This window comes from Labeo rohita, chromosome 5 (assembly GCF_022985175.1).
Source record: "Labeo rohita strain BAU-BD-2019 chromosome 5, IGBB_LRoh.1.0, whole genome shotgun sequence".
Taxonomy (NCBI): Eukaryota; Metazoa; Chordata; class Actinopteri; order Cypriniformes; family Cyprinidae; genus Labeo; species Labeo rohita.
The window spans coordinates 21,707,274-21,732,957 of record NC_066873.1 but is presented as its reverse complement, the minus strand read 5'-3'; the positions used below and the strand labels follow the sequence as shown (position 1 = coordinate 21,732,957).

The 25,684-nt window shown below is 38.0% G+C and overlaps 1 protein-coding gene across 1 annotated transcript; it reads left to right on the top strand.

Annotated features, from left to right (window-relative positions):
* Positions 1–331: 331 nt before the first annotated feature.
* On the top strand, positions 332–24,786 carry cspg4ba (chondroitin sulfate proteoglycan 4ba). Its single transcript, XM_051110561.1, has 10 exons — positions 332–540; positions 3,955–4,118; positions 5,981–9,553; positions 11,757–12,230; positions 12,318–12,494; positions 13,765–13,963; positions 16,047–16,178; positions 17,616–17,788; positions 18,599–18,782; positions 20,847–24,786. Exons 1-10 carry the CDS (start codon positions 483–485, stop codon positions 22,883–22,885), a joined length of 7,173 nt encoding a protein of 2,390 aa, XP_050966518.1. The 5' UTR covers positions 332–482; the 3' UTR covers positions 22,886–24,786.
* Positions 24,787–25,684: the final 898 nt, after the last annotated feature.

Genomic DNA, 25,684 nt, shown 5'->3' with positions numbered 1-25,684 from the left:
ATATATATATATATATATATATATATATATATATATATACTCGATATTTCCCTAAAAAATATATTATACATTTTTAAACATTTTCCAGTCAAGTTGTAATTATGCTATATGAAAGTTTCCACAGAATAAGATATATTCATCTAACCCCTGCGTTTTGCGTTTTATTTTATGCATATGATTATATCCTAAAGTTAATGCTACTATAATTACTGTAATTTTCCAAGTACAGCACGGTCTGCTTTATACGTGAACCTATCTGTGCTTTTCGTCGGGGTGAGGGGTAAATATCTGAAGCTAGAGAAAGCTTAAGGAGGCGGAGTTTCTCCTCCAGTGCTCTCCGCTTGCTGCTCGAACCCACAAGTTTGTGAAAAGATTTTAAAGTGACGAGTTAAACGAACCGCCATGAATTTGGTGACACAATGAATTTAAAACACACTGTTGCTTTATTTCAAGCGGAATGAACACACTGCATTGGTGTTAAAATGAGGGCGACCCTTTTAAACGGACTACTCTTGCTCTTTGTCGGAGTCGCACAAGGGGGTAAGTTGGTGAAATTTGCTCAAGTATGGCTGATGTAAAGCCTGTAAAGAATGGCATTTAACCCGTTACCTTTGTGTGTATAACATTTGAGTTGGGGTATTCAGCTAGAGCAAGCGGGTGATTTATTATTTAACCAAATACCACGTTTCTATGTTGTTTTATGCAGCAGAGGACAGTATGGCAATGACTATTTCTTAAGGCTGTTGTACGAAAATATAAGTTCTTGTAATTTTAGCTGTTTGTGGATTAACTGACGTTATTACAAACAAATGTATTTGAAAATGTAAATGTTTACAGTTGGCTCTTCAATATCCAAATCATGTTCATTGCCAGTGTTGCATGTGCCTCCCAAATCATGATCCAAAAGACGATGTGACATTAGTTTATTGTGTATAGAATATAACATTCATGACTGCACAGATTTGTGGCTCTCAGAGATTTTATATTCACTGCTTGCCAAATGTCAGTGCTAGGCACAGAAAACAAAAATGCAGTGATTCACCAACATGCATTATGAAATTGTATTAGCCAGCATGTTTATTCAAGTAGTCACGTTTAAAAAAAAAACCTTTGTAAAACTAGAGAAATTCACAGAACAAATTCCTGTGATTACATGAACATTTGAATGTTAGTGTCATTTGCAGATGTGCTAAATTATGTTTTATTGTTGCATCCGTTGCAGCTGTTCAGTGTTGAGCTTCACAATTTCGCTGAATTATCAAGATGTCTGACGTGGTCTTATTTTGGAGCACAGTGTCTAGACTTATAAAATCTCCAGGATGTCAGATGTAGGACCTCTTTGTGTGATAAAAGAGTCTAAACATAGCATGGCATTCTTGTTTTCTCATCTCTTACTGTCATTTCATGTTTGACCATAAAGTTTGACCTCAATTTTTAGTGAAGATACATTGTAGTTTTTATAGAATATTTGGTTTTAATATTGCCCCTTTGCATTTTGTTAGAGCGGTATGGAAAAGTATGATGCATAATTACTCATTGATGCATATTAACGTTTAATATAATCCCATATTCCACAATTGTGTTTCCTTTTTATTAGGCTACTTATGTCAGCTATGCAAAGTTCAGTGAATCGCATTGCTTCACTGAACTTTGCATGGTGCCTTGAGCATTGTAAACAAAGGATTTAAAAACTAATACATATTCATTAAAACTGGAAATTTTATTTATGCAACTTGAAGCATCACAAATAAGTAATGGCACCACAGTATACTTGCATAGTTTGCACTAAACATCAGTGTGTCATTTCAGTCATACAGTTGAAGTGTTCTGTGCCCATACAAATGGAGGGGTGTAAATACTATGGTGACACTTGCAGAGAGAGGTAGATGAGAGTGTAGAACACATTAGTGTAGATTAAAGGGTGATGTGGAGTGGCTGGGTTAGAAAACAGCTGCGTCCAGGCCTCCATCAATGGACAGCAGGGCTAAGACAATGTGGCCATGTCAGAGTCTTTTATGTTGAGAACAGTGTGCTGTCAGGGCAGAGCATGCCAGCACATGCATATGGGTATCACTGTGCTTCCCTGGCGCCATCCGGCTTGTCCTATAAAGTGTTGCTGATTTCATTCATTCGGTCACTTCTGTTTAATGTCAGTGTGAAAGTCAAAATGTAGCTTTTAACGGACTGTTAACCCAGAAATGAAAAAAATTGTTTAGTTACTCACCCTTATGTTATTCCAAACTTGTACTTTCTTTCTTCTGCGTTACAAAATATAAGATATTTTGAACAACATTTCAGTGGTTTTTCATCCATACAATGACTACTGTCACAACAGAAGTGGACCCCATTTACTTTTATTGTATGAAATATATTTTTTTTTGGTTTACAGAGAAAAGAAAACCATACAGGGTTGGAATGACATGAGAGTACATCAACAACAACTTACATTTTTTAAGGGGAAATTTCACTTTAAACAATAATAATAACGAGCAATGTCCTTTCTTATAAATTAGTTAATTTATTACTAGTTAAAAAGTGTGGTAACACTATAGAATAGAAAATACATATTCACTATTAACTAAGAGTTTTCCTTTCAATAAACTTTTAATTTGCCGCTTATTAATAGTTCATAAGGTTGTTGTTAAGTTTAAGGTATGGGGTAGGGTTAAGAGATCTAAAGTATGGTCATGCATAATAAGGCATTCATATGTGCTTTATAAGTGCTAATAAAAACAGACAGTTTGCTAGTAATATGCAAAGCTGGGTTGTAACTGATTCCATGTAATCTGGATTACATAATCAGGTTCCAAAAATAAATTATTTGTAATTAGTTACATTTTATAATGCTCATAATTAAATTACAGTTACCATTTTATGGATTACCTGAAAACATATTATTTACACAATGGCATCATTCATTATATATTGATTCTGAAAGACTTTAAGCATGTAATGTCATTGTTGTTTTCATGTTTATTAACGTTTGTTCATGTAATGCACACATTCCCAACGTTTTTGTCAACCGAACCCCTTTGACTTGAAATATGTCAGAGCGAAGTGTTTACAGTTCTCTCATGTTGATTAATGGTCACGTTGACATGGCAAGTGTTTCAATAATTTATTTGACAGTTTTTTTGGTTTCATTAATTATCAGTTTTCTTTATCAACTTACAAACCCACTGCAGTTCTTACATTAGGCCCAGTTTGCTTTAATATAATGTTTAATGCATTTCATGATGTTGATATCAAAAAATGGAATATATTTTCTTTTTCTTTGCTTTTTTATATCAATATGGTATGTTTAATGGGGAGTTTAAAACAAGTTAGATAAAAAAAGTAATCTAAAAGTAGTCAGATTACATTACCAAATTGCAGTTTCAATGCAGCCTCAAAGGGCTCTACGCGATCCCAGCTAAGGAATAAGGGTGTTATCTAGTAAAATGACTGGTCATTTTCTAAAAAAATGTTAACCATAAATGCTTGTCTTGCCCTAGCTCTGCATCCACGACTTCACATTACATACCTTTTTGAACCGAAGTACACAGACAAAGAAAGAGCCATGCGTGATCTTTCCAACATGATTACGTAACACGTCAAGTCATAGACGCGCATTGCAAAGCTAGTGCACAACAAGCGTTTTTTTGGTAAATGACTGATCGTTTCGCTAGATAAGACCCTTATTCCTCGGCTGTGATCGTGTATTACATTACGTAAAATAAGTAACCTAGATTACGTTACTAACTACAGTTTTTTTCACGTAATGTATAATCAGTAGCTGATTACAGCTCCTGTTTTAACACTAATTAACACTTCACAAAAACTCATTAACAACAGGCAAACAAAATTAAAGTAATGCCAAGTTTCACTGTGCTTCATTTGGATTCCTGGAGGATCCCCCCCCCCCAAAAAAAAAACAAAAAACAAGTATCATGTGAAATATTCTCTTATGTGCAGCTTCATTCTATGGTGATGGATTTGTGCAGTTAAAAGGGACAGAGACGTCTAGCCGCAACACACTGCACGTTCGTTTCCGCACCTCCAGCCTGAATGGCCTGCTGTTCCTGGCTGCAGGGCAGAATGATTTCCTGCTGCTGGAGATGAATGCTGGCAGACTCCAGGTGAGTCACGTGTTGCTACTTCACCCTCAGCAATGTTTAGATCTACCACAACAAAACGACGTGTGGAAACATGTCAATTCCTTTTAGGCTTGAAAGAATCTGATTAGACAAAAAAAAGTGATAATAAAATGGATTTCTGAAAGATTCTTATCAAGACTGAAAAGTATTTTGTGTTGAGACAAACACAACACCATCACCATCCTCTTGATGAAACTGAGTGGTGAATTTTATTCATGATCTAGTTGTGTTTCTTCACCACAGACTCTTCTGCCTCTGCACCTTTCTTTAAGGTATACATTACAAACCTGATGATTGCACTGACCTAATGGCTGAAGAATGTGAGCTCAGTTGACATTGTGAGAGAAGTACTCTCAGAATCCAGTTCAGAAACTTTGCATGAATTTCTGAAACTGATTTTTTTATATTTTACATAAGATTCCTTTTTATGTAGGATATCTTGGGCTAAAACAGAACAGTGCTGAACACTGAGGTCTGATTTGCTTGTAATTGAAAATATCTTTGAACTCTCACATTTGTCTGAGGTCATTTTAAATTGTGCATCTTCTATCCTTTGGCTGTGACCTTCTTTGAGTACATCACAGATTATAATTGCTTTCAGTTGAGAAAAAGCTAGAAAAATTCAGCAAGCCTTGACAAGTTTTTCATAGCTGTCTAATGTAAGGACAGTGACATTTTATGTTAAGTGTAAAATGTATTTGCTGTAGACAAATGCTGTTGATTACGCTTGTCTTTTTTCAGCATTGAAGAGAATTTCATGCATGCAAAAATGAGTGCTAGATTTCATACACATTTTCTTTGCAATTCAAATAATTTATGGCTGTTATACTACATATTTGTTAGTATAACTCAGAGGCTTTCTGATGCTAAATGACCCACACATTATCTCCTAGCTGCCTTTTACAATGTGTGAGATAAATATAATAGCATTATAACGACAACATTTTGTTTCCATTGCCTTTATATTGTCACTATATTAAAAAGCAAATTATTAAATTATCTGGAAAAGATTTACTCTATTTTATTTGTTTTGGTTTTTTTTTACTTCAAATGTTTATTTGAATATTTCTTCAGCCGAAAATAGAAATTAAGGTTCTTGAGGAAAACATTCCAGGATTTTTCTCCATTTAGTGGACTTCACTGCTGGCCAATGGGTTGAAGGTCCAAATTGCAACTTTAAAGGGCTCTACATGATCCCAGCGGAGAAGTAAGGAAATAATAAATCTTATCTAACGAAACGATCAATCATTTTCTAAAAAAAAATACAAAATTATACACTTATTAACCACAAATGCTTGTCTTGCACTAGCTCTGCATCCACAACTTCACACATTACCAAACCAAACAAAAGTACTCAGACAAAAAAAGGACCGTGCATGATTTTTCCAACATGATTACATAATGTGTGAAGTCATAAAGCTAGTATAAAACGAACATTTGTGGTTTATATAAGTATATAAAGCATATAAATGTGAATTGTTATGAGGCCTTTGAAGCTGCAATGAAACTGCTATTTGGACCTTCAACCCATTGATCCCCATTGAAGTCCACTATATTGGGAAAAGTCCTGGAATGTTTTCCTCACAAACCTTCAATTCTTTTCGACTGAGGAAAGAAAGACGACATCTCGGGTGACATGGGGTGAGTGAATTATCAGGAAATTTTTATTCTGGAGTGAACTAATCCTTTAAACAGAATGTTTTTCTTAAATTCAGATTTATTTGAAAAGTATTTGAACACCAATTATATATAGAGGATTTATAAAAAAAAATATATAAATCCTTGTGTTCTTATGTATAGGATTGTGTATAGAAAGTTTTTTACATTGTTCCTGTCATTCACAGGTAAGGTTGGATCTGGGATCTGGAGAGCAGATGCTTGTCTCAGACAGTGGAACCCAGCTGAATGATCTGGCTTGGCACACTGCAGAGCTTTTCCATGACATGTACAATGTCACACTGACTGTGGACAACCACTCCAAGACCAGCCTGCGAATGCCAGGCCCAGAGCGAGAGCTGCACATCAATAACGGCTTGTACGTTGGTGGTACGGGAGGTTTGGATCAGGCGTATCTGTCCAGAGACCTCAATGGCTTCCGTGGTTGCCTCGATGAAGTAATATTTAATCAGCACAACCTCCTTTCATCTTTAAGGCCCTACTCAGGCTTCAAAAATGTCTATGAGGTTTCCCTAGGATGCAGTCCTCAGTTTTTTGCCAATGAGGATGACCCAATCAGCTTTTTCAGCTCACGGGCTTACATATCCCTTCCTTCTTGGACGGCACGACACGAGTGGGTTTTTGAATGCTCAATCCACACATCAGCCGAAGAAGGGATTGTTATGTACAACTCAGCTCGACAGGGAGATTTTGTTGCCCTTGAGATCCAGAAAGGTCTCCTTGTTGCAGTGGTCGGTAAAGATGGAAGTAAATCAGAGCTACGTTCCCTTACCTTCATCAGTGACAACAAATGGCACAACGTTCAGCTCTTTTTCACACCGAAAAACCTCCAACTTACAGTAGATGGAGAAACCGTCAAGTCCATCATTACCTCCAGATCAAAAGCCTTTCATCTGAAAGGTTCCCTTTTTCTTGGGGGAATTGATGACAGCGCACGTTCTGAGGTCAGAAAGGTTGGCCTTTCGTCAGTAGCAGGGAAACGTGTTAAAGGTGGTTCCTTCAAAGGATGCTTCAGAGACATTAAAATAAATCATGTCAAAATGGGTCTCCCCAATGCTGTGGTAACCAAAGACATCTCTGTTGGATGTGAACCTGAAAAGGAGCTGGATATAAGCACCACAGTGAGCCCAACTACCATTCCCATAACCCTTGTTGACTCAGTCACTCAGCTGCCACCCCCAGATGTATCCACCCTCGCCAAAGGTCTCGTCAAAAAGTATGGACACAATTTTTTACAGCTTAGGAACCTTGTTGTCCCAGAAGGTGGTAGGGGATCCTTGGATTCAAAGCATATTAAAGTAAACCTTGATTTCAAGAAGCTTGGCATCCGTCAGTCTCAAATCATCTTTAGGATTGAAGAGCAGCCGGTGCATGGTCAACTTAGGCTTGATGTAGACCAGGAACAAGCTGAGCATACATTCAGCATGCTGGATTTGTGGCACGGCAGAGTGATGTACATCCATGGGGGATCTGAAGACCCGCAGGACTTCTTCATGTTCTCTGTGTTCTCCAGTAGCAGAAAGGAAGTGCCAGGCTATCTAAAGGGACACAAGTTGCACCGGTATAATATCACCATTACGCCAACCAATGATGCCCCTGAGTTGAGTCTACCTGAGGGGAATCTGTTTACCCTTTTGGAAAACTCCAAGAAGAGGCTGACCACTGATGTTCTGAAGGCTATAGACATTGACAGCAATTACACAGACCTTGTTTACTCTGTATTAGGGAACCTTAATGCCGATGCAGGGTATTTGGAGAACGAAGACAATCCAGATGCACCCATAACTTCTTTCTCCCACTCAGCTCTTGTAGACGGAAAAATATACTATGTCCACACGGGTGTGAGGAACTCTAGGATTGTGTTGAGAGTCAGTGATGGAGAGAAGGTGAGCAACACAGTGGTTCTTAGAATAATGGCTGTGGGTCTTGAATACAAAATCTCCAATAATACAGGACTGGAAGTGATCCAAGGAGAGAAGTTTATTTTAAGCACCAAACAACTGGGCGTATGGACCAATGCATTGAAGCAGGTGGTTGAAATTCGTTACGACGTGATTGAGCCACCCACATTCGGTGAGCTCCAGAGGATGCACTCAAGTGGCGAATGGAAGATTACCAACTCGTTTTCTCAAAGAGTTCTTGAAAAGGAGCGTTTGAGGTACCTCAGCACCTACCAGTCCATCCAAACAAGTAACAGCACGGACCACTTCAAGTGTAAAGTAACTGTGGCCTCCAGAGCTACTGAAGAATTGGTGTTTCCCATAAAGGTAAAGTGGATACACTACACAATAAAGAACAATAAACCTATAGAGCTGGATAAAATTACGAGAGCTGTAATTGACTCAGAGCATCTGTATGCAACAGCACACGGTGTACATTTGTCTGAGGATGAGCTTCGTTTTAGATTGTTGACTTTACCCAAAAGGGGAATAATTGAAGTGAACAATGCCAGGCTGGATGCAAATTCCACATTTCGTCAAAAGGACATCAGAGATTTGAAAGTTAAATATCAGCTAATGGAAAGATCATACGAGGACACCAGTGATGAATTTGTTTTCCACATATTCTCAAAGCATGCACATTCTGCAAGTCATGTTTTCAAAATCAATATCAAAGCAGATGTCAACAGCATTTTCATGACAAACAATGGGCTGTCGCTTCTTGAAGGTGAAAGTAAGCTCATCACAAAGGATGAGTTGTTTGCTGAAACTCTAAGCACTAAAGAAATGTACTACACAGTCACAAAGACGCCGCACCATGGCAAGCTAATGCGAATCAACTTGTCCAACTCGACCAAAGACTTTGACAATATCATGTCCTTTACCAATCAAGACATTCTTGAGGAACGTATTATGTATGTTCACGATGACAGTGAAACAACTCTTGATGGTTTTACCTTCATAGCCTCCACAAGTCCAATAACAAAGCTTTCCTTAACAGATAATGACATTGGCTCCAAGGAAGGTGTCTTTAACATCTCAATCCACCTGGTTAATGATGAGAAACCCATCCGTGTTGTAGACAGAGTTTTTCATGTTGTCAAAAATGGACAGAGATTACTTACACTTGATGACCTGTGCTACCATGATGCAGATTCAGACTTCAGTGATGGGCAGCTTGTCTACACCCGCCGTGGTATCCCAATGGGGGATTTGGTTCTTGCAAATGACACTTCACAAAAGCTGTACCAGTTTCGCCAAGAAGACTTGGAACAGAATCGAGTGCTTTTCATTCACCACGGGATGAACTCTGGCCGCTTTGTTCTCTTTGTGTCAGATGGCAAGCACTATGTGTCCTCTCTGTTGGATATTAGCGCACAGGATGCTTATTTAAAAACTGGAAATAACACAGGCCTGTTGGTTCAGAAAGGGCAAGCCAAAACTCTTACTAATGCTAACTTCAGTGTAGAGACAAACCTTGACATCCGAAATGATAATGAAATATTATTCACAATCCAAGTGGTTCCAAAGCATGGGGGGCTTTATTTAAAAAACAACAAAATTGAGTCGTTCACCCAACATGACCTGAGGAATGGCTACTTGTCTTATCAACATGACAACAGTAAGAACCTGGCTGATGTTTTTACACTGCTGGTGGAAGCAAAGGACCTTCGTCTTGATGTTAAAATCCATGTGAAGGTGTACCTGGAAAGCCATCAAAGGCCACCCATTGTCCTTCATAACAAAACCTTGCTGGTGGAGGAGGGAAAACCAGTCAAAATTGAGAGCAACAAACTCAAGGTAAGTAATTTTTACCAAACCGCAAGCTTATCATAATTTGAAGTAGTTAAACATAATAACCATCTGAAAATCCTGATGAACCATCTGAGCAAACTAATTCATTTGATAGAATTAGACATTCCAGTGCTACCTATCGGACCATTTAGGATGAACTGATTGACCTGAATATGCTATTCCCAATTAAGCCAGAGAAGACATTTTACTGCTACTTGTTGGGAAAAAGCAGCTTGTTATTGGAAAAAGCTACAAATCCACTAAAAAAATTAAAATGTAGTTAAAGGCAGGGCTCCAGACTGCAACCAAATGGTCGCAATTTCTGCTGGTGCGACTAAATTTTGTGAGCAGTCACACTGGCACGACCACCGCATTGTCCAACTCATAAGCGCTGCCATTTCTGATGCATATGAGAAACGGCAAATGAAACAACAGTACAGACTGTTTATCAACTCGGACCACAATGCAAACAAACATGTCCAAGCTCAGAAACAGCTTCACTTGGGAACCAAAGTTGATTTTGTGACACTGTTACTACACAGTGCTCCAAGATCCAGTGAGAAGCGTTTGAATTCGCCACAGAATGAATAAAGCTGCTGCAAGATCTACTGAGAATCATTCAAGTTCGTATAAACAGAGCTGATGTATGTCAGAAAACCAGAAGTAATGTTAACTGTAGTGGCATAAATAGTCAAATGTTATTACATTATTAATTTTAGGATCTGTACAACCAAATTCCAGCACTTTTAAGTGCCTTTCAAGCATTTCACACAACCATTTCCAGCACTCTAAAGCTCTAAAATTATCTAATTTTTTATGTTACTTTTAATGGGATGACTAAAATATACTTTGTGGTAACAAACACTTGTGTAATACATACCAAATTACCATTATAACCAGTAGATGGCAGCAGAGGAGCACTTATTGCTTATTAGTCATTCATACTTTTTGCTTTATATTTTGAAATTAACAAATCACTATTATAAAATACCAAATCATCGATATATATTGGATTTTGTCAGAGTTTTACAGTTTTATGTATGATAAGCGTGAAAAACAAACTATTTTTCAATTTGCGACTAAATCACACATAATCCCTGAAGTTGTTGGTCAGTACTATAGAAGAATAATGATACATTTAATGAGAGTAGAATATACAAATTTTCTATATTAAAATTAGATTATGCATGTTAGTGTTGTTAATAAAACTAAATTTTTTATACTTCCCAACTCAACCTTAGTGCTTTATTGTCAATTTGTCAATTTGTATAAACATGAAATAAACAAGAAATGAACATGTAATATTATTAGTAACTGCACTTATTAATGCAAAACAACAGTAATTCTATGACTGAATTATCTATGTTTTTAATACTCCCACATACCACCCCCTACCGCTACCGAATCTGCTCCTGGCACCACCATCTGTACAACTTGGTGGGACTGGTGCCACTGCTCTCAAATGTTAGTCTGGAGCCCTGAAAGGGGACAACAGATGCAAAATTCACTTTTACATGATGTTTGCATATAAATGTGTCTTAGCAGTGTGTGGACACAACCACCCTACAATTATAAAAATCCATTCACCCTTTTTTTAATCCCAAAAAATGCAACGGTCTCAATTATCAAGCTGTTTTGATTTTCTGAGCAGTATGACGTCATCTTCATCAGGCCCCGCCCACAACCACTGACGGATTGTCCTGTATTAGCATATTTCCGCGCTCAGCCGGTTGTGTGTTATCCGTCATTTTCTTTGCGCTCTAGCAGCTGTAGCGACAATATTGTCTTGTAAACAATGCAGGTGTTTTGTAGTTGAATGTAAAAGTGAAGTGTCTTCATGTTCTCCTGACACCAGAGCCACTGAGGACGCAGTGGATTAGTTTTGTTTTTAATGTTAATGTGCCACCAAATACACAAAAAAATGAAAAGAGAAGGATGGAGTGAGCATTTAAAGAGACATGCACTGAAGCGAGTCGCTGTGAACAGAGTTGTTTTTAAAAGGTAAAAAGGGTGTTGTTTTCACAACCATTGAGGAATTTTAATCAAACTATGTTGCAGACATTTCATAAAGATTCTAAAGAATCATACCAGCTTATGGAAAATGGGCATCCTCTTTAAGCCCACTTTAAGTTTGTACCATTAAACTTTTAGTTAGCTGCTCCCCAACACTGAATGTAAGATTCAAAAATAAAATATTATTTCTTTTCAGGTGACTCATGAAGCCAGTTCACCTTCAGAAATAACATTTACTGTCAAAGTTGCTCCATCTCATGGATATTTACGGCATTTTATTGAGGGTAAGGATCAGTACCAAGGAACACAAGAGGACCCATTAGTGATCTTTTCCCAGCAGGATGTTAATGCTGGCAACGTTCAGTATGTACAGGTGGCACCTGGCCAAAAGAGTGATTCATTCATTCTGGAGGCCAGCAATGGGGTCGCAGAGGTCAATGACATCATCATGTCTGTGGATATCATCCCATGGCTCATACCCATTGAGGTGTCCAATATCACTCTGAAAGAAGGGGCATCCAAAGCTCTCACAGAGGACGTTATCAAAGTAACAAACCCACATTTCTCAGGCCTCAATTTCGTGTACTACGTCTCAGAGGGTCCTCTGCACGGCCGCATTGAGAATTCACGTTTCAGGGGGATACCCACAACCTACTTTACAAGGAAGCAGGTAAAGTTTTCTTGCCATTTAATTTAAAAGATGGTCTTTAAAAAAGGCATAAACAGTCAGTCGTATTTTGTTGTTTTTACTTGGCAGGTGGAACAGGAGTTTATTTATTATGTCCATGACAACACCGAAACCTTAGAGGACCGCTTCACTATCACAGCGAATGACACAGACCTGCGAAAACACAGCGCGCCGTGGACCGTGCATGTCCAGATCACAGCCGTCAATGACGAGCCTCCAGCCATTACAGCCAACAGGGTTCTCAGGGTGAGATTACTATATATAAACTTCTTTTTATGACTGAGGTCAGCTGAGGTTCCAGTCTGAGAATGTTTTATGGAGTACTCTGTGAAGATCTGGAAAAAAGTTGTGGGACTTTGTATGCTGTTTTAATGTTTTATTGTCTGTGTTCTGACATTCCCTTTGGTCTCCATCAGTCACAGAAAAATAGAGATGAGTACACAGTTGTTTCTCAGACCCATAAGTCCAAGCTACTAGTTGTAGACATGTAAATTATTAGCTTCAACTTGAAGAGAAGTCTAAGTCACAGATCACAGACCTAAAGAGACTCCTCTGCATGCTTCAGATTCCTCAAGGCATTTCAGGTTCATGGTTTTTGAACTTCAAGGATTTTTCAGCTGAAAGACCCTCAGAGATGGTTCACAAAAGTACTTAAAGTGGGTTTTCCTTTGGCTTTAAAAATGCCTTTGCTTGTTGATCCTAAACACAAATATTTAAGTATTTTTAATGCCCACAAGGTGTCTCACTGCTACTTTTAAAATGCATGTTTGCTCTTTTTCATTACAAATGATTACAGTCTGGTTTATTTATTTCAGGGCTTTGTGCTCAGTCGCTCAACAGAAGTTTAGAGAAATCAGGCATATAGATAGCCAAAAGAAATTGCAAATTACACGTATCTTTTGTTTTATCTAAATTTTTATTTTACCTGTATTAAAGCTACACTATGTAACATTTGGCCTTTTTGAAGGATTCATAATCAGCCTTTCCTGTTTGTGGTGACAGAGCTTTTCACAATTCTCACAGACAGAGCTATATTTCTCTGTGTGTGGATATGACTTGAGACACATGGACAATTTTTTCATAAAATATGTCCCAGCATTTTTAAAATATAAATTATTATTATTATAGGCTCATCAGAGTGAATTTGGATAAGTAAAGGCATGATTTGGAGAATCCTCCTGATTCTTTTGATTATCCTGCTTCCTCTTTATACAGTACAGTACATGTGTACATATACTGTAGTACTGTATGCAAACTTTGCATACATTGTTGAACCCAAAATATATATTGTTATCAGCTAGAGTCAGGATATCTCCTAATCTGTGTGTTTTGTACTGCTCTTTGGTATCTGATAAGAAGATCAGCATTCAAATGAGCTGAGTTATGCTTGTTTTCCCTAAACTGTGGTCAGTTGGAGTGAGATTCAATCAGTGGACCTTTACTTGATATAATAAAGGTATGAAACTCAGAGCACAGGAGAGTTTATTTGTTATTATTTGTTTGATTGTTTACTCAGGTGTGGGTGGACTCCATCACAGAGATCACCCCAGAGGATCTAAACGCAGAAGATGAGGACACACTTCCTGAGCAGCTGGAATACATCATTACCCAACCCAGCAATGGTCACATGGCTCTAAAGACTGCCCCCAACAGGCCTATCATGAACTTTACTCAAGCTCACATTGACCAGCGCCAACTGCTCTTCGTACATATTGGTGAGATATCAATTTAATGAATAAAAAACCTTTATTATCTTAAAGGGATAGTTCACCCAAAAATGAAATTTCTGTCATTAATTACTCACCTTCATGTTGTTCCAAAATGAAGATATTTTCAATGAAATCTAAGAGATTTCTGACCCTGCATTTCTGACAGCAATGCAACTGACACGTTCAAGGCCCAGAAAGGTAATAAGGACATTGTTAAAATAGTCCAGATAATGACTTTGTTAATTTCCTTCTCTTCCATGTGAGTCTTCGACATGCGTTCACAAGAGAACCATGACACATGCATGTGCATTCCTATGCTTAAGCAATACACTGTACATCCGGGTTTTATGTCAGAATGCCAGCTCCTGTGTCAGCAGCACCACACGCATGCGTCGTGACACGCTCATGAAAGTGTTGAAGACACGAAGAAATTGTTGAATAAAGTCTAGGGCTGCCCCCTAATAGTCGACAAACTGTTAGTCGGTGAGAAGAGGCTTGGTCGACTAAAGTTTTATTAGTCGCTTAGTCAAAGGAAAAAAAAAATTCACAGAAAGTGGCAAAGTCACGCAGTCCGTGACAGACAGATCGTTAACAGCTGATCTTTGTAGTAATATAGTACATCGGGCAGGACGTCTAAACACACACCTATCATTCATCGACCTCAAATATTGCTTTTCATCTGAAAGATGTATGTAGTAGCAACTTTACATTGCCACTAAATCTAATGTCAGCCTAGAAAAATGTCTGTGCGGATTGTGGAAGCTGAAGAGTAGCGTGCTCACCTCATGACAGATGTAGGCGCCGGTGCGGTCACTTGCTCTTAAAATACTCCATCATTTTTGGTCATACAGAAAAGAGTAATACATCTTTCGAATCTGTGAAGACTCTGTTTATTTGTGTGCACTCACAATAACAATGAAACGTTGCGCTTTTGTAAAATAATGAAAGAAAACAGGTGCTTTCTGCCGTCTCAGTCTCTGTGAACTTGAACTCGACACTCAGAAACTTTACAGACATGAAAAATACATCTATAAAGAGTGAAATGACTTTTAAATTAACAAATTAAAATAGAAAACAAATAGATTATGTAATCCGTATGAAACATGCATACAGACACATGACTACTGTGGAGATGACAAGTCAGTGTCGCTGACTTAATCTAGCCAAAACCAAAGAAAAAACCAAATGTAGCAACAAATTATTAAAACGTTAATTAATGCGGTTTCCTATTTTTGTGTGTGCTTGAGCGCTTATTAAGTTTTGTAGACAATTAAAGGCTCATTATGATTTATATGGTTTATTAAAAATGTGACTAATAGTCAAATAATGTTTAAAATAAATTTTTCTACTACTAGTTGGCCAGAAAAAATCTTTAGTAGAGGACAGTCTTAAATTAAAGTCATTATTTTTGTTGTCTTTGCACACAAAAAGTATTCTCATAGCTTCATAACATAAAGGTTGAACTACTGATGTCACTATTTTATCAATGTCCTTACTACCTTTCTGGGCCATGAACGTGTCAGGTGCGTTGCTGTCAGTGCAGGTTCAGAAAGCTCCTGGATTTCTTCAAAATATCTTAATTTGTGTTTTGAGCAACATGAGGGTGAGTAATCAATGACAGATTTTGCATTTTTGGCTAAACTATCCCTTTAACCATCTAATCTTTGGAATAGTATGTCATGCATAACCACTAGATGTCAGTGTTACACTTTAAATCATAGCAGCACAGCACTGTTCCTCGGATCCTTGTCCATTTTAGGCGAAAAATAGGCTTGAGTTCAAAAGTAACATGGAATAATTAGTTTGACATGCAGGTTGGACATCATACACTTCTTTTAACAGATTCAGTTCTGAAAAGTAAATCAAATTATTAATTAATTTAACCTTTAATAATGATTGTATATAACTGTATTTATATCTAAAATATTTTTAAAAAATATGTTCATTTTTGTTGTTGTTGTTGTTGTTTGCAGCATTTTTGTGTAAAGTAAGCTGTGCATAACTTGATATTGCATAATAATGTTTTTCTGACATTGCAGTGCATTTTAAACTAAATTCCTGGAAATGTTTGCTCTGTGTTACTCCTCAGGGCCGATGGCAGGAGGCTTCAACTTCCAAGTAAATGATGGTGTGAACTTTGCTCCCAGGCAGATATTCAGTATTACAGCTCGTGCCCTGGTTCTTAATCTAAAGAAGGCTGGACCTCTTAAGGTGTTTCCAGGTAACACTGATTAACATGAAGTGAACTTCAACAGTGATCTGGTATATTCTGTCACACACAGATTATCTAGTAGGAAATTCTGTCTGTGATATCAAGTATTAGGTGATATGAAGTATTAAGACAAAAATAATTATAGAGACAGCACTTTAGATCTCAAAAAAAGAATCTTAGCTTGTTGAAGTTCCAGAAAATATTGGGCTCTCCATCTCTTTTTATGGAGTTAAGAGTAAAACAACATGTCATGTTAAAGCAGTGAGGTCAGCATCTGGCAGCTTTAGATGCCAAGTCAGAGCACCAGATTGACGCCTCCTTTCCGCTCTGTATAAAGTCAACAACGCCGTCTCCACCCACTCCTAGCCAGTTAAGACTTCTAAGTCTCTGCCTGAGCATCAACACAGCGTTTCATGGTTTCTTAATCTTAGAGCAGGCCATCCATGTAATAACAAAATCACTTTAACTGTCGGGCTATAAAAAGCTCAGTGGAGAGAACACTGAACGAGTCACTGTAAAAAGTCCCTGAAGTTATTAGACTACAGTCATTTGCTTAATTTTAGAAACACTTAGTCATATGTCACATTTAATACAAGAGCTAGAAAAAATGGCATTGTCTGAGAAAACAACAACTGCTGCATCTGCTTTCAATTTTATAAATGGCTATAGAAACACTTAAGTAAAAGGAAGCGTCTGAAATAGTTTTATCTGTTAAGTTTCACAGAAGTGTGCTTAATGAACTGAATGTATTTGTTCATGGAGTTCATTAGTCTTTATTTCCTCTTTCCTCTTTTTGCTTTATTCCTAATACATTTCTGACATGGGTATGAACTCAGAACTAAATAATTAATAATTGATAATTAATCAACAGAAAGTGTGACCAGAAAATGCATTATTCTATTAGACTTGGAGCTGCTTTGTGTCCGTGTGTTTAACAAATGCCTCTCAACGCCACATCCTGTCAAACTATTCTTCTGGCCTTTGTGCTGAGTGAGTAGCCATTGCCTCTTTCAAATTGTTAGACACAACAGAAAACTCTGAATACAGAAACTCTGACCTTCAGTTAAGGTCATGAAAGGAATCAGTAGATTATTTTAGCAAAATCCTTCCTGTCATAAATATATTCTTTGAGTTCAGTCACCCTGATGTGCTTGAACCCAAAAGTGATCTGAAACAGGATCTTGAAATGCTTACCTACCCTCAATCTTCAACTGTGTTTACACGTTTAAAACAAATATAGCTTGCAAATTTGTTTGTGGTTGTAATTTTTGGTTCAGCTGCACATCTATTAAACCACACCGCAAAAAAGTCAAACATTCACATTTCAAAGCACATGAGCTACTATACACTAGACAATGTGGTTTCCTTTATAGTCTGTACCAGACGGCTGTGATCTTTAGTCAGTTTTTAGGGCTATTCTTATTGTGGTTGTGCTTTTTCATCTAGGCTCCTTATCCTTGATTTCAAACGACATTCTTCAGGCCGTGACCAACGATGATACCGGCGTCTCAAACAGATCCATTTATTTTACTGTGATCAATCCTCCAAAATTTGGAAAATTGGTCAATTTGAAGGCAGACAAGACCACAAGTGATATTTCGTCCTTCACACAACAAATGGTGAGTGCTGCCAACCTCTTTTTCCCAAGTCAGTGCCATGCATATCAGAGTGCAGGGCAATGAATTATACATTTACTGTAACTATGAGCATAATGTGACAGCCTGTCATGTTTGAAAGTTAGATGTAACATGTCCTAGTTAGCCAGCACAGGAGGAATTGCTGCTAGTACAACTTGTGCTGATTTATCAAACATGCAGTGACACAATGGTGATATGAAGAAAGAAAGTAATAATAAATAAATAATTAAATGTGTCATATCAGGAAATATGCTTTTATAGTCATGTGTAAGACGTTGTTTATATCATGTTTTTATGTTATCTTGTTTTTTTCATGTTTTATATATGTGACCCTGGACCACAAAAGCAGTCATCAATTTTATGAAATTTATATCTGAAAGCTTTCCATAAATAAATAAATAAATAAGCTTTCCATTGATTATGGTTTGTTAGGATAGGACAATATTTGGTCAAGATACAACTATTAAAAAATCTGGAATCTGAGGTTGCAAAAAAAAACTAAATATTAGGGAAATCGCCTTTAAAGTTGTCCAAATTAAGTTCTTAGCAATGTATATTACTAATCAAAAATTAAGTTTTGATATATTTACGGTAGGAGATTTACCAAAATATATTTGTGTAACCTGAACTTTACTTAATATCCCAATGATTTTTGGCATAAAAGAAAAAATGATAATTTTGACCCATACAATGTATTGCTGGCTATTGCTACAAATATAACCATGCTACTAATGACTGGTTTTGTGGTTCAGGTTCACATATTAGTAATTCATGTAACTTGAATCATTACAGGTGGATGAGGGTGAAGTAGCATATCAGCAAAGTCATGGGACGTCTTTGGGATGGGCAGCGCTAGACAAGTTCACATTTACTGTGTCCTCTCCACCTGCTATGCTTGAAGCCCAGACATTTGACTTTGACATCTCTTACGAAAATATTGGACCTGAACAAAGTTCTGTGCTCCTCAAAAATAAAGGTACACTATGAAAATATGACAAAAACAATTAATACTACCTAGTTTACAGTCAATAATGTTGTATTATTTGATCAAAAATACAATAAAAAGAATTATTTAATATGATATTTGTTCCAAAGCTAAATTTTCAGCAGTCATTAGGGGCCGTTCACATAACAATTCCTAAAAACGTGTGGAAAACGCTAGGCGCGCCGATTTCTCCTTCTTTCCAAAGCGCTCTGTAGCTTGCGCTCCCGTGGCATCTGCTGTTGCTAAGCAACCATGACCTGCACTCTCAATGAAGACGCAGAAGTTTCATCAAAGGACAAACGGATTTCTAGCACTAAAATCGCTTGCTGTAGCTCTCCTACTAAATTTCTTTAAAAATGGCTATCACTGTACAGCTATGATTAGCTGTTTCTCCATTTTGGCTGAGCTTTCAATGTTGTTACGGGAAAGGATGAAGCTAACTGGTTGGTTTCATGTCACATGACCCCGCGGTGCAGCTGCGGCATTCTGAAAAGTTGAGATGTTTTCATCTCGATGCGGTGCGGGCGCCCCTGAAAAAAACGAGCATGTCACACCGCGTATGCGTCGCTTCCGTTATGAGTGCGGCTGCCGCGTGTCTACATTTGAAATAACGAACTTGAGCGTGCAAAAGACGCCATATGTGAACGGCCCCTTACTCTAGTCTTCAGTGTCACATGATTCTTAAAGGGATAGTTCACTCAAAAATTTTAATTGTGTCATTAATTACTCACCCTCATATCGTTCCAAACCAGTAAGACTTTTGTTCATCTTTGAAACACAAATTAAGATATTTTTCATGAAATCCAAGAACTTTCTGACCCTGCATAGACAGCAACGCAACTGACACATTCAAGGCCCAGGAAGATAGAAATGTGTTACACCTGGCTCAAAGATGTAACATTAAGGGAGACGACACGCTGGAATAACTTAAAACATAATATTTATTACAACAAATTTAACCAAAATAACATAATCAGGACATCAGTATCAGTAGGTTCGATCAGGGTGAAATGCAAGTGAGTGGATGCACAATGAAGTGTGGTCAGCGCTAGTGAATGAATGCGAAACAAAACATAATGTCACAAATCGGAGCGCGGCTCTGGCAAACTGCCCACACGACAGCGCCGACGAACTCTTGCACCACGTTTAAATAAGAGCCATGACGCGCATCGGGTGCACTCAAGTCACGCCCCAAATCAGAAAACCTACAACAGAAAAAAGGAACCAAAATACCCAAAACAACACAACTCAGTCCTAACAAAATGGCATCTATAAAATAGTCCATGTGACATCAGTGGTTCAACCTTAATGTTATGAAGCTACAGGAATACTTTTTGTGCTCAAAGAAAACAAAAATTACGACTTTGTTCAACTTCTTCTCATCCTATTCAGTCTTCGCATGTGTGTGATGCTGCTGACACAGGAACCAGCCTTCTGTAGAACGTCCGTCTCTCTTAGTTTATTGTCTGTATATTGTTGATCAAATAAGGTGGGCAAATTGTGAGCCATTCTCTCTGTAAAAATCTTTAGACATGTTTACAAAGACTGTTTTATGTACAGTATGCATTGTCTTCTGCTTGCAAACAAGGCACAGCGCGTTCAGGTCAGCAGCACCACACAAATGTGCCGTGTTACTGTCATGAACGCACGTCGAAGACTGAGACACAAGAAGAAATTCTTAAATAAAGTAGTTATTTTTGTTTTCTTCGAGCACAAAACGTATTCTCATAGCTTCATAAAATTAAGATTAAACCACTGATGTCACATGGACTTATTTAACGATATCCTTACTACCTTTCTGGGCCTTGAATATGGTAGTAGATGCATTGCTGTGTATGCAGGGTCAGAAAGCTCTCAGATTTCATCAACAATATCTTAATTTGTGCTCTGAAGATGAATAAAAGCCTTACGGGTTTGAAACGACATGAGAGTGAGTAATTAATGACAAAATTTTCATTTTGGGGTGAGCTATCTCTCATTGTAAAATGCTGATTTGAATCTCAAGAAACATTTCTTATATATTTTGTGTAAACCATGATTTTTATTTATTTCCAGGTGTGGTGGTAACTGAAGGAGATAAAGTCCTAATTGACAAATCAATGCTGGATGCATCCAATCTCATGACGAAACAACCCGAATCCAAGCGCAGTTCTTATGAGGTTTGGTATCAGGTCACATCTCTTCCAAAGCATGGTGTCATTGTCGTTGGGGAACGAAATCTTACAAAAGAAAAGCCCAATTTCTCTCAATTCATCCTTAACAAATATGGAATCACATACCATCACGACAGCTCAGAGACAACCCATGACCATTTTGACTTTGATGTGTATCTGAACCTAAAGAGCAAACCACCAACCCGCCCCCTTGATACCTCAGAGGTCGTGTCAGAATCATTCAACATCACTGTAATTCCCATAAATGATCAACCACCGGTTTTGAAGACCAAAGCTCCTAGCCTCAAAGTCGTCCAGGGAGACACCGTGGCTATCGGACCCAACAACTTAAGTGTGGTTGACCTGGACAACTCACCAAATGAAATCCAGTACACAGTGATTAGCAAACCTAGCAATGGTTTCCTAGCCATTTCAGAACGCATGAATGAGTCGGTGGACTCCTTCTCCCAGGCTCAAATCAATAATGGAGAGGTGTTCTTCATCCACGACGGCAGTCCTTCATCTGGAGCGTTCTACTTCAGCGTCACCGATGGCCATCATCGTCCTTTATATAAACTCTTCAATCTGGAAGTGGTAGAGATCACAGTTTCCATGGCTAACAACACAGAGGTGCAACTGGACCAGGGACACACTTCTGTAACTCTTACACGGTCACACCTGGCTGCTGTGACCAATGGTAAAAACACTACAGTGCACTATAAAATCACAGTACCACCACAGTATGGTAAACTCTTACTAGACAATGAGGTCGTAACCGTTTTCAGTCAAGATGATCTTCAGCAGGAGAAGCTAAGCTACCACATGGTCAACCTTGAGTCATCCCATGATAACTTTGAGTTTGTGGCTTTCACAACAGAGGCGAACCTAACTAACCAAGTAGTTAACATTACTGTGAAACCCCTTATTAAGTACGCAGAAGGGGCAACATTTCCTAATGGAGTTCGAAGTAAGCTGAAGTCACATTTGCTGAATGTGTCCGAACTTGCTTTGCTGAGTAGTAGTGACCCATTGTTTGAAATTACCTCATCTCCGGAGAATGGCAGGATTGTTCGGGCGACTGGCAGCAAGGGAAAGAAAGTTGAATCTGTGAAGTCTTTCACTTTTAGTGAACTACAGCAGGAGAAACTGGCCATCGAGCTAAAGGCGAACCTGACAGGTGTCAATGAAGTAAATGACTCTTTCAGATTTGTGCTTAAAGCCAATAACATCCAACCTGCCAATGGGATTTTCACTTTTAGCATCATACCTCATGTTCCCAGTCTGGAGATGTCAACCGTGATCCCAATGACCACAATCAGACCTGTTTTTCATAACCAAACCGCTGCCATGAGCTTGTTTCCATCTTCAACATCTCTACCTGTGAGGCCGACGCAACGGGTGACCAAATCCGGGTCGAAATACAAAGGACGCAACCGTTGGGGTAATTCAAACAGCATTGATACGGGTACTACTAATCTAAAACCAACCCATGGTGTGGAGGAGATTTATCCCATAAATAATACCCCAGTAAAAGTAGAGTCAGTTTCCCAGACGGGCTCCTCCTCAAACTCAATGATCATCCTTTTGCCTCTTCTTGCTCTTCTGCTTCTGGTCATTATTGTGGTCGTGTTGGTGCTGCTCTTAAGACGGAACTGGAGGAGGAAACCGAAGCCTTTAAAGAGTACATCAGCAACATCCCAGGACAACCCATCCCATCAAGACGAGCCACACTGGCCTGCAACCGTCCCCGTTGTAACCGTCACTCCTCTAACTCCAAGAAACGCTGGAAGTTCAGCCATAACCAGACTGCAAACCAGAGGTGAGAACTCCCCGTATGGCACATCTGTGTCTCTGTGCTCTTTTGGAGGCCTGGAGCCTGAAGTTTCACAGCTTTGCAGGACAACCAACCCCTCTCTGAGAAACAACCAGTACTGGGTATGACCCTTGAACGTGTCAGTTGCGCTGCTGTCTATGCAGGGTCAGAAAGCTCTTGGATTTCCTCAAAAATATTTAGTTTTTTTTTAGGGCCCAAGTACCAGTGGTGCAAGGACCCTATTGGAATTGCCCAGATTCTTCTTCTTCTCCAAAATCAGTGGCATTTTTGAGGGCCTAAACATGCTCGAAAACTCACAAAACTTCACCAAAAGTGGTGAAAATTTACATCTGATATGGGTTTCATAAGTGGGTGTGGCAAAATGGCTTGATAGCACCACCAATAAAATTTAAACAATGTGTATGTTTTACATACATGTACGAAATGCGGTAGACACATGTAACACACCTATATCTACAAAAAAGTTCCCTGGTACGAAGTCCGAAACAACAGGAGGTCTGTTTTGTGCCGTTTTTGCCATTTTCAGGCATTGTATTTAAATGAACTCCTCCTAGAGATTTAAACAGATCTACAACAAATTTAGTCAGTGTAATCTAAAGCCCTCTGTCATGTTAAATTGCGAAGATCTTGAGTTTTCGTTGAAGGACATGTCCTTGGCAGCCTGACAAACTTCGATGTTTCACTATGAAAAGGGAAGTTCTTATAATTCAGGCATACAATGTCCGATCTGCACCAAAATTTACATTTGATAAGAGTCCTGTCCTGAACACATGCCCATGACTGTATTCATTTATAGCCATATTGCCACTCTCTACTCTAACGTTTTACACTCTTACGAACTCCTAGAGATTTAACAACATCAACATCATATTTGGTCAGTCTAATCAAAAGGCCTTTGCGATGTTAAATTGCGAAGATCTTGAGTTTTTGTTAAAGGGTGTATCCGTGGCGGCCTGACAAAGTTTGATGTTTTGCTATGGGAATAGAAGTTGTTGTAATTCAGCCATACAATGTCTGATCTGCCCCAAACTTTACACGTTCACTAAGAATCCTGTCCTGAACACATCTAAAGGCCAAAATTTTGTTCATAGCGCCACCTGCTGGCAACAGGAAATGACTTGTTTTACACTAACTTAAACATGCAATATCCAAACTGCACCAAACTTCACATGTTTGGTAAGAGTCCTGGCCTGAAGACATCTAAAGGCCAATATTCAGTTATAATCATAGTGCCACCTGTTGGCAACAAGATCGTGCTTTGCACTAACTCAAACATACCATGTTCAGTCTGCACCAAAATTTATATGTTTAATAAAAAGTGCTGGCCTGAAGACATCTACATGCCAATATTCAGTTATAGTCATAGCGCCACTACATGGTAGCAGGAAGTTTGGCACATATAAATGACATATTCCTTCTATATTTACCACTTTAAATGCATATTGCTCACCATTCGCTGTTTTCCTAAAGCCACCGGGTGGTGTTGAGCCTGGATGCGAGGGCCCCTTCAACGCTGCTTGCAGCTTTAATTTTTTATTATCTTTAGCAAACTAAGTGCTTGAGAAATCTCTGTTGTATTTTTTTGCATTTGCTAGATGCACAAACTCATTTGTGAAGACACTGATGTTGGGTGTTTAAAAAGTAATTTTTGTGCCTACCTCAGATCAGATAGCCTCATAATAAGAAAATGGCAAATTCAGAACAAAAAACAATGTATTACACTGAAATCATTGCAATGGGATAACATTATATGGTACTATGTTTTGTATACTGAAACTATTTAAAGCCGTAAGGATATTTATTTATGATATTAGAGTTTCTAAAAATATTATAATTACATTTATTCCGGCACTGAGAGAATCTGTGTTTGGTGTGCACATTTGAACGGCACAACTCTGTATATTTTGGGTACGATTTACATTGTGTATTACATATGTGTGTGTGTTATAATTGAATATTTATACAGAAGTTTTTATACTCTCAGGAAGTAATACCGTACATCTTTAAATGATGCAATGTGATGAAACCACTGGATTCTTGCCACTGATCTCTTTATTTGTGGTAAATGAAACACTGTTGCTTGATTTGAACTACATATAATAAAAAATGAACTAATTTCAATCATATGGCTACATTTGGGAATTAGTGTAGTTTTTGATGACAAAATTGTCAATGTGGATTTTAAACAAGCTGAAACTGAATACATTGTATTTACAGTAGGTTCAGTTTTTCAGAAGTATTTTTCCTTGTCACTGTATATTTTTCCTCATTTATGAGTCTGATACACTGAATTGTTCTGTTTGTCAATAAATGGAGCATGTTCTGCAATCCAGCCATCTTGACTCCTGTTAACTCTTTTTGGGTGATCAAAATGTAATCAAATGAAATAAATCAATATAGTTTATTTCAGATGCAATTTCTTTGTTTAGATGGATGAAGTGTTTTTGCCTTATACAATCTAGAGCTTATCTCCTTTTAGATGGTAATAGAAATCACACAAAGATTAAAAACAGTGAGGTCCCTCAGGGGGTGTAATTGCTATGATACTTCATTCCTCGTATTTAATTACTGTGATTTCAGTTAATAGGCGCTAAAAGTGGCTTTTTTAACCACTTTCCAGATGCATGCTGAGATCTCTGCTCAGTTCAGTTAATGAACAGCTGGTCAGAAATTGTGTTTGTGATTAAAAGAAATTATAAAAAAGACATAATATATATATATATATATAATAAAACATCACTATTATTTTACTTTACTATCATAATATAATAAATTAATAAGAATAAAATACGAAGAGTTCAGATGCCAAAGCCTCTAAATCCATCTGACGTATTTCTTTAAAATGAGCATTTCTTTCTGGCTACTTTCTATAGGTTTCTATGTAAGTACCGGTACTTCTGATTGGG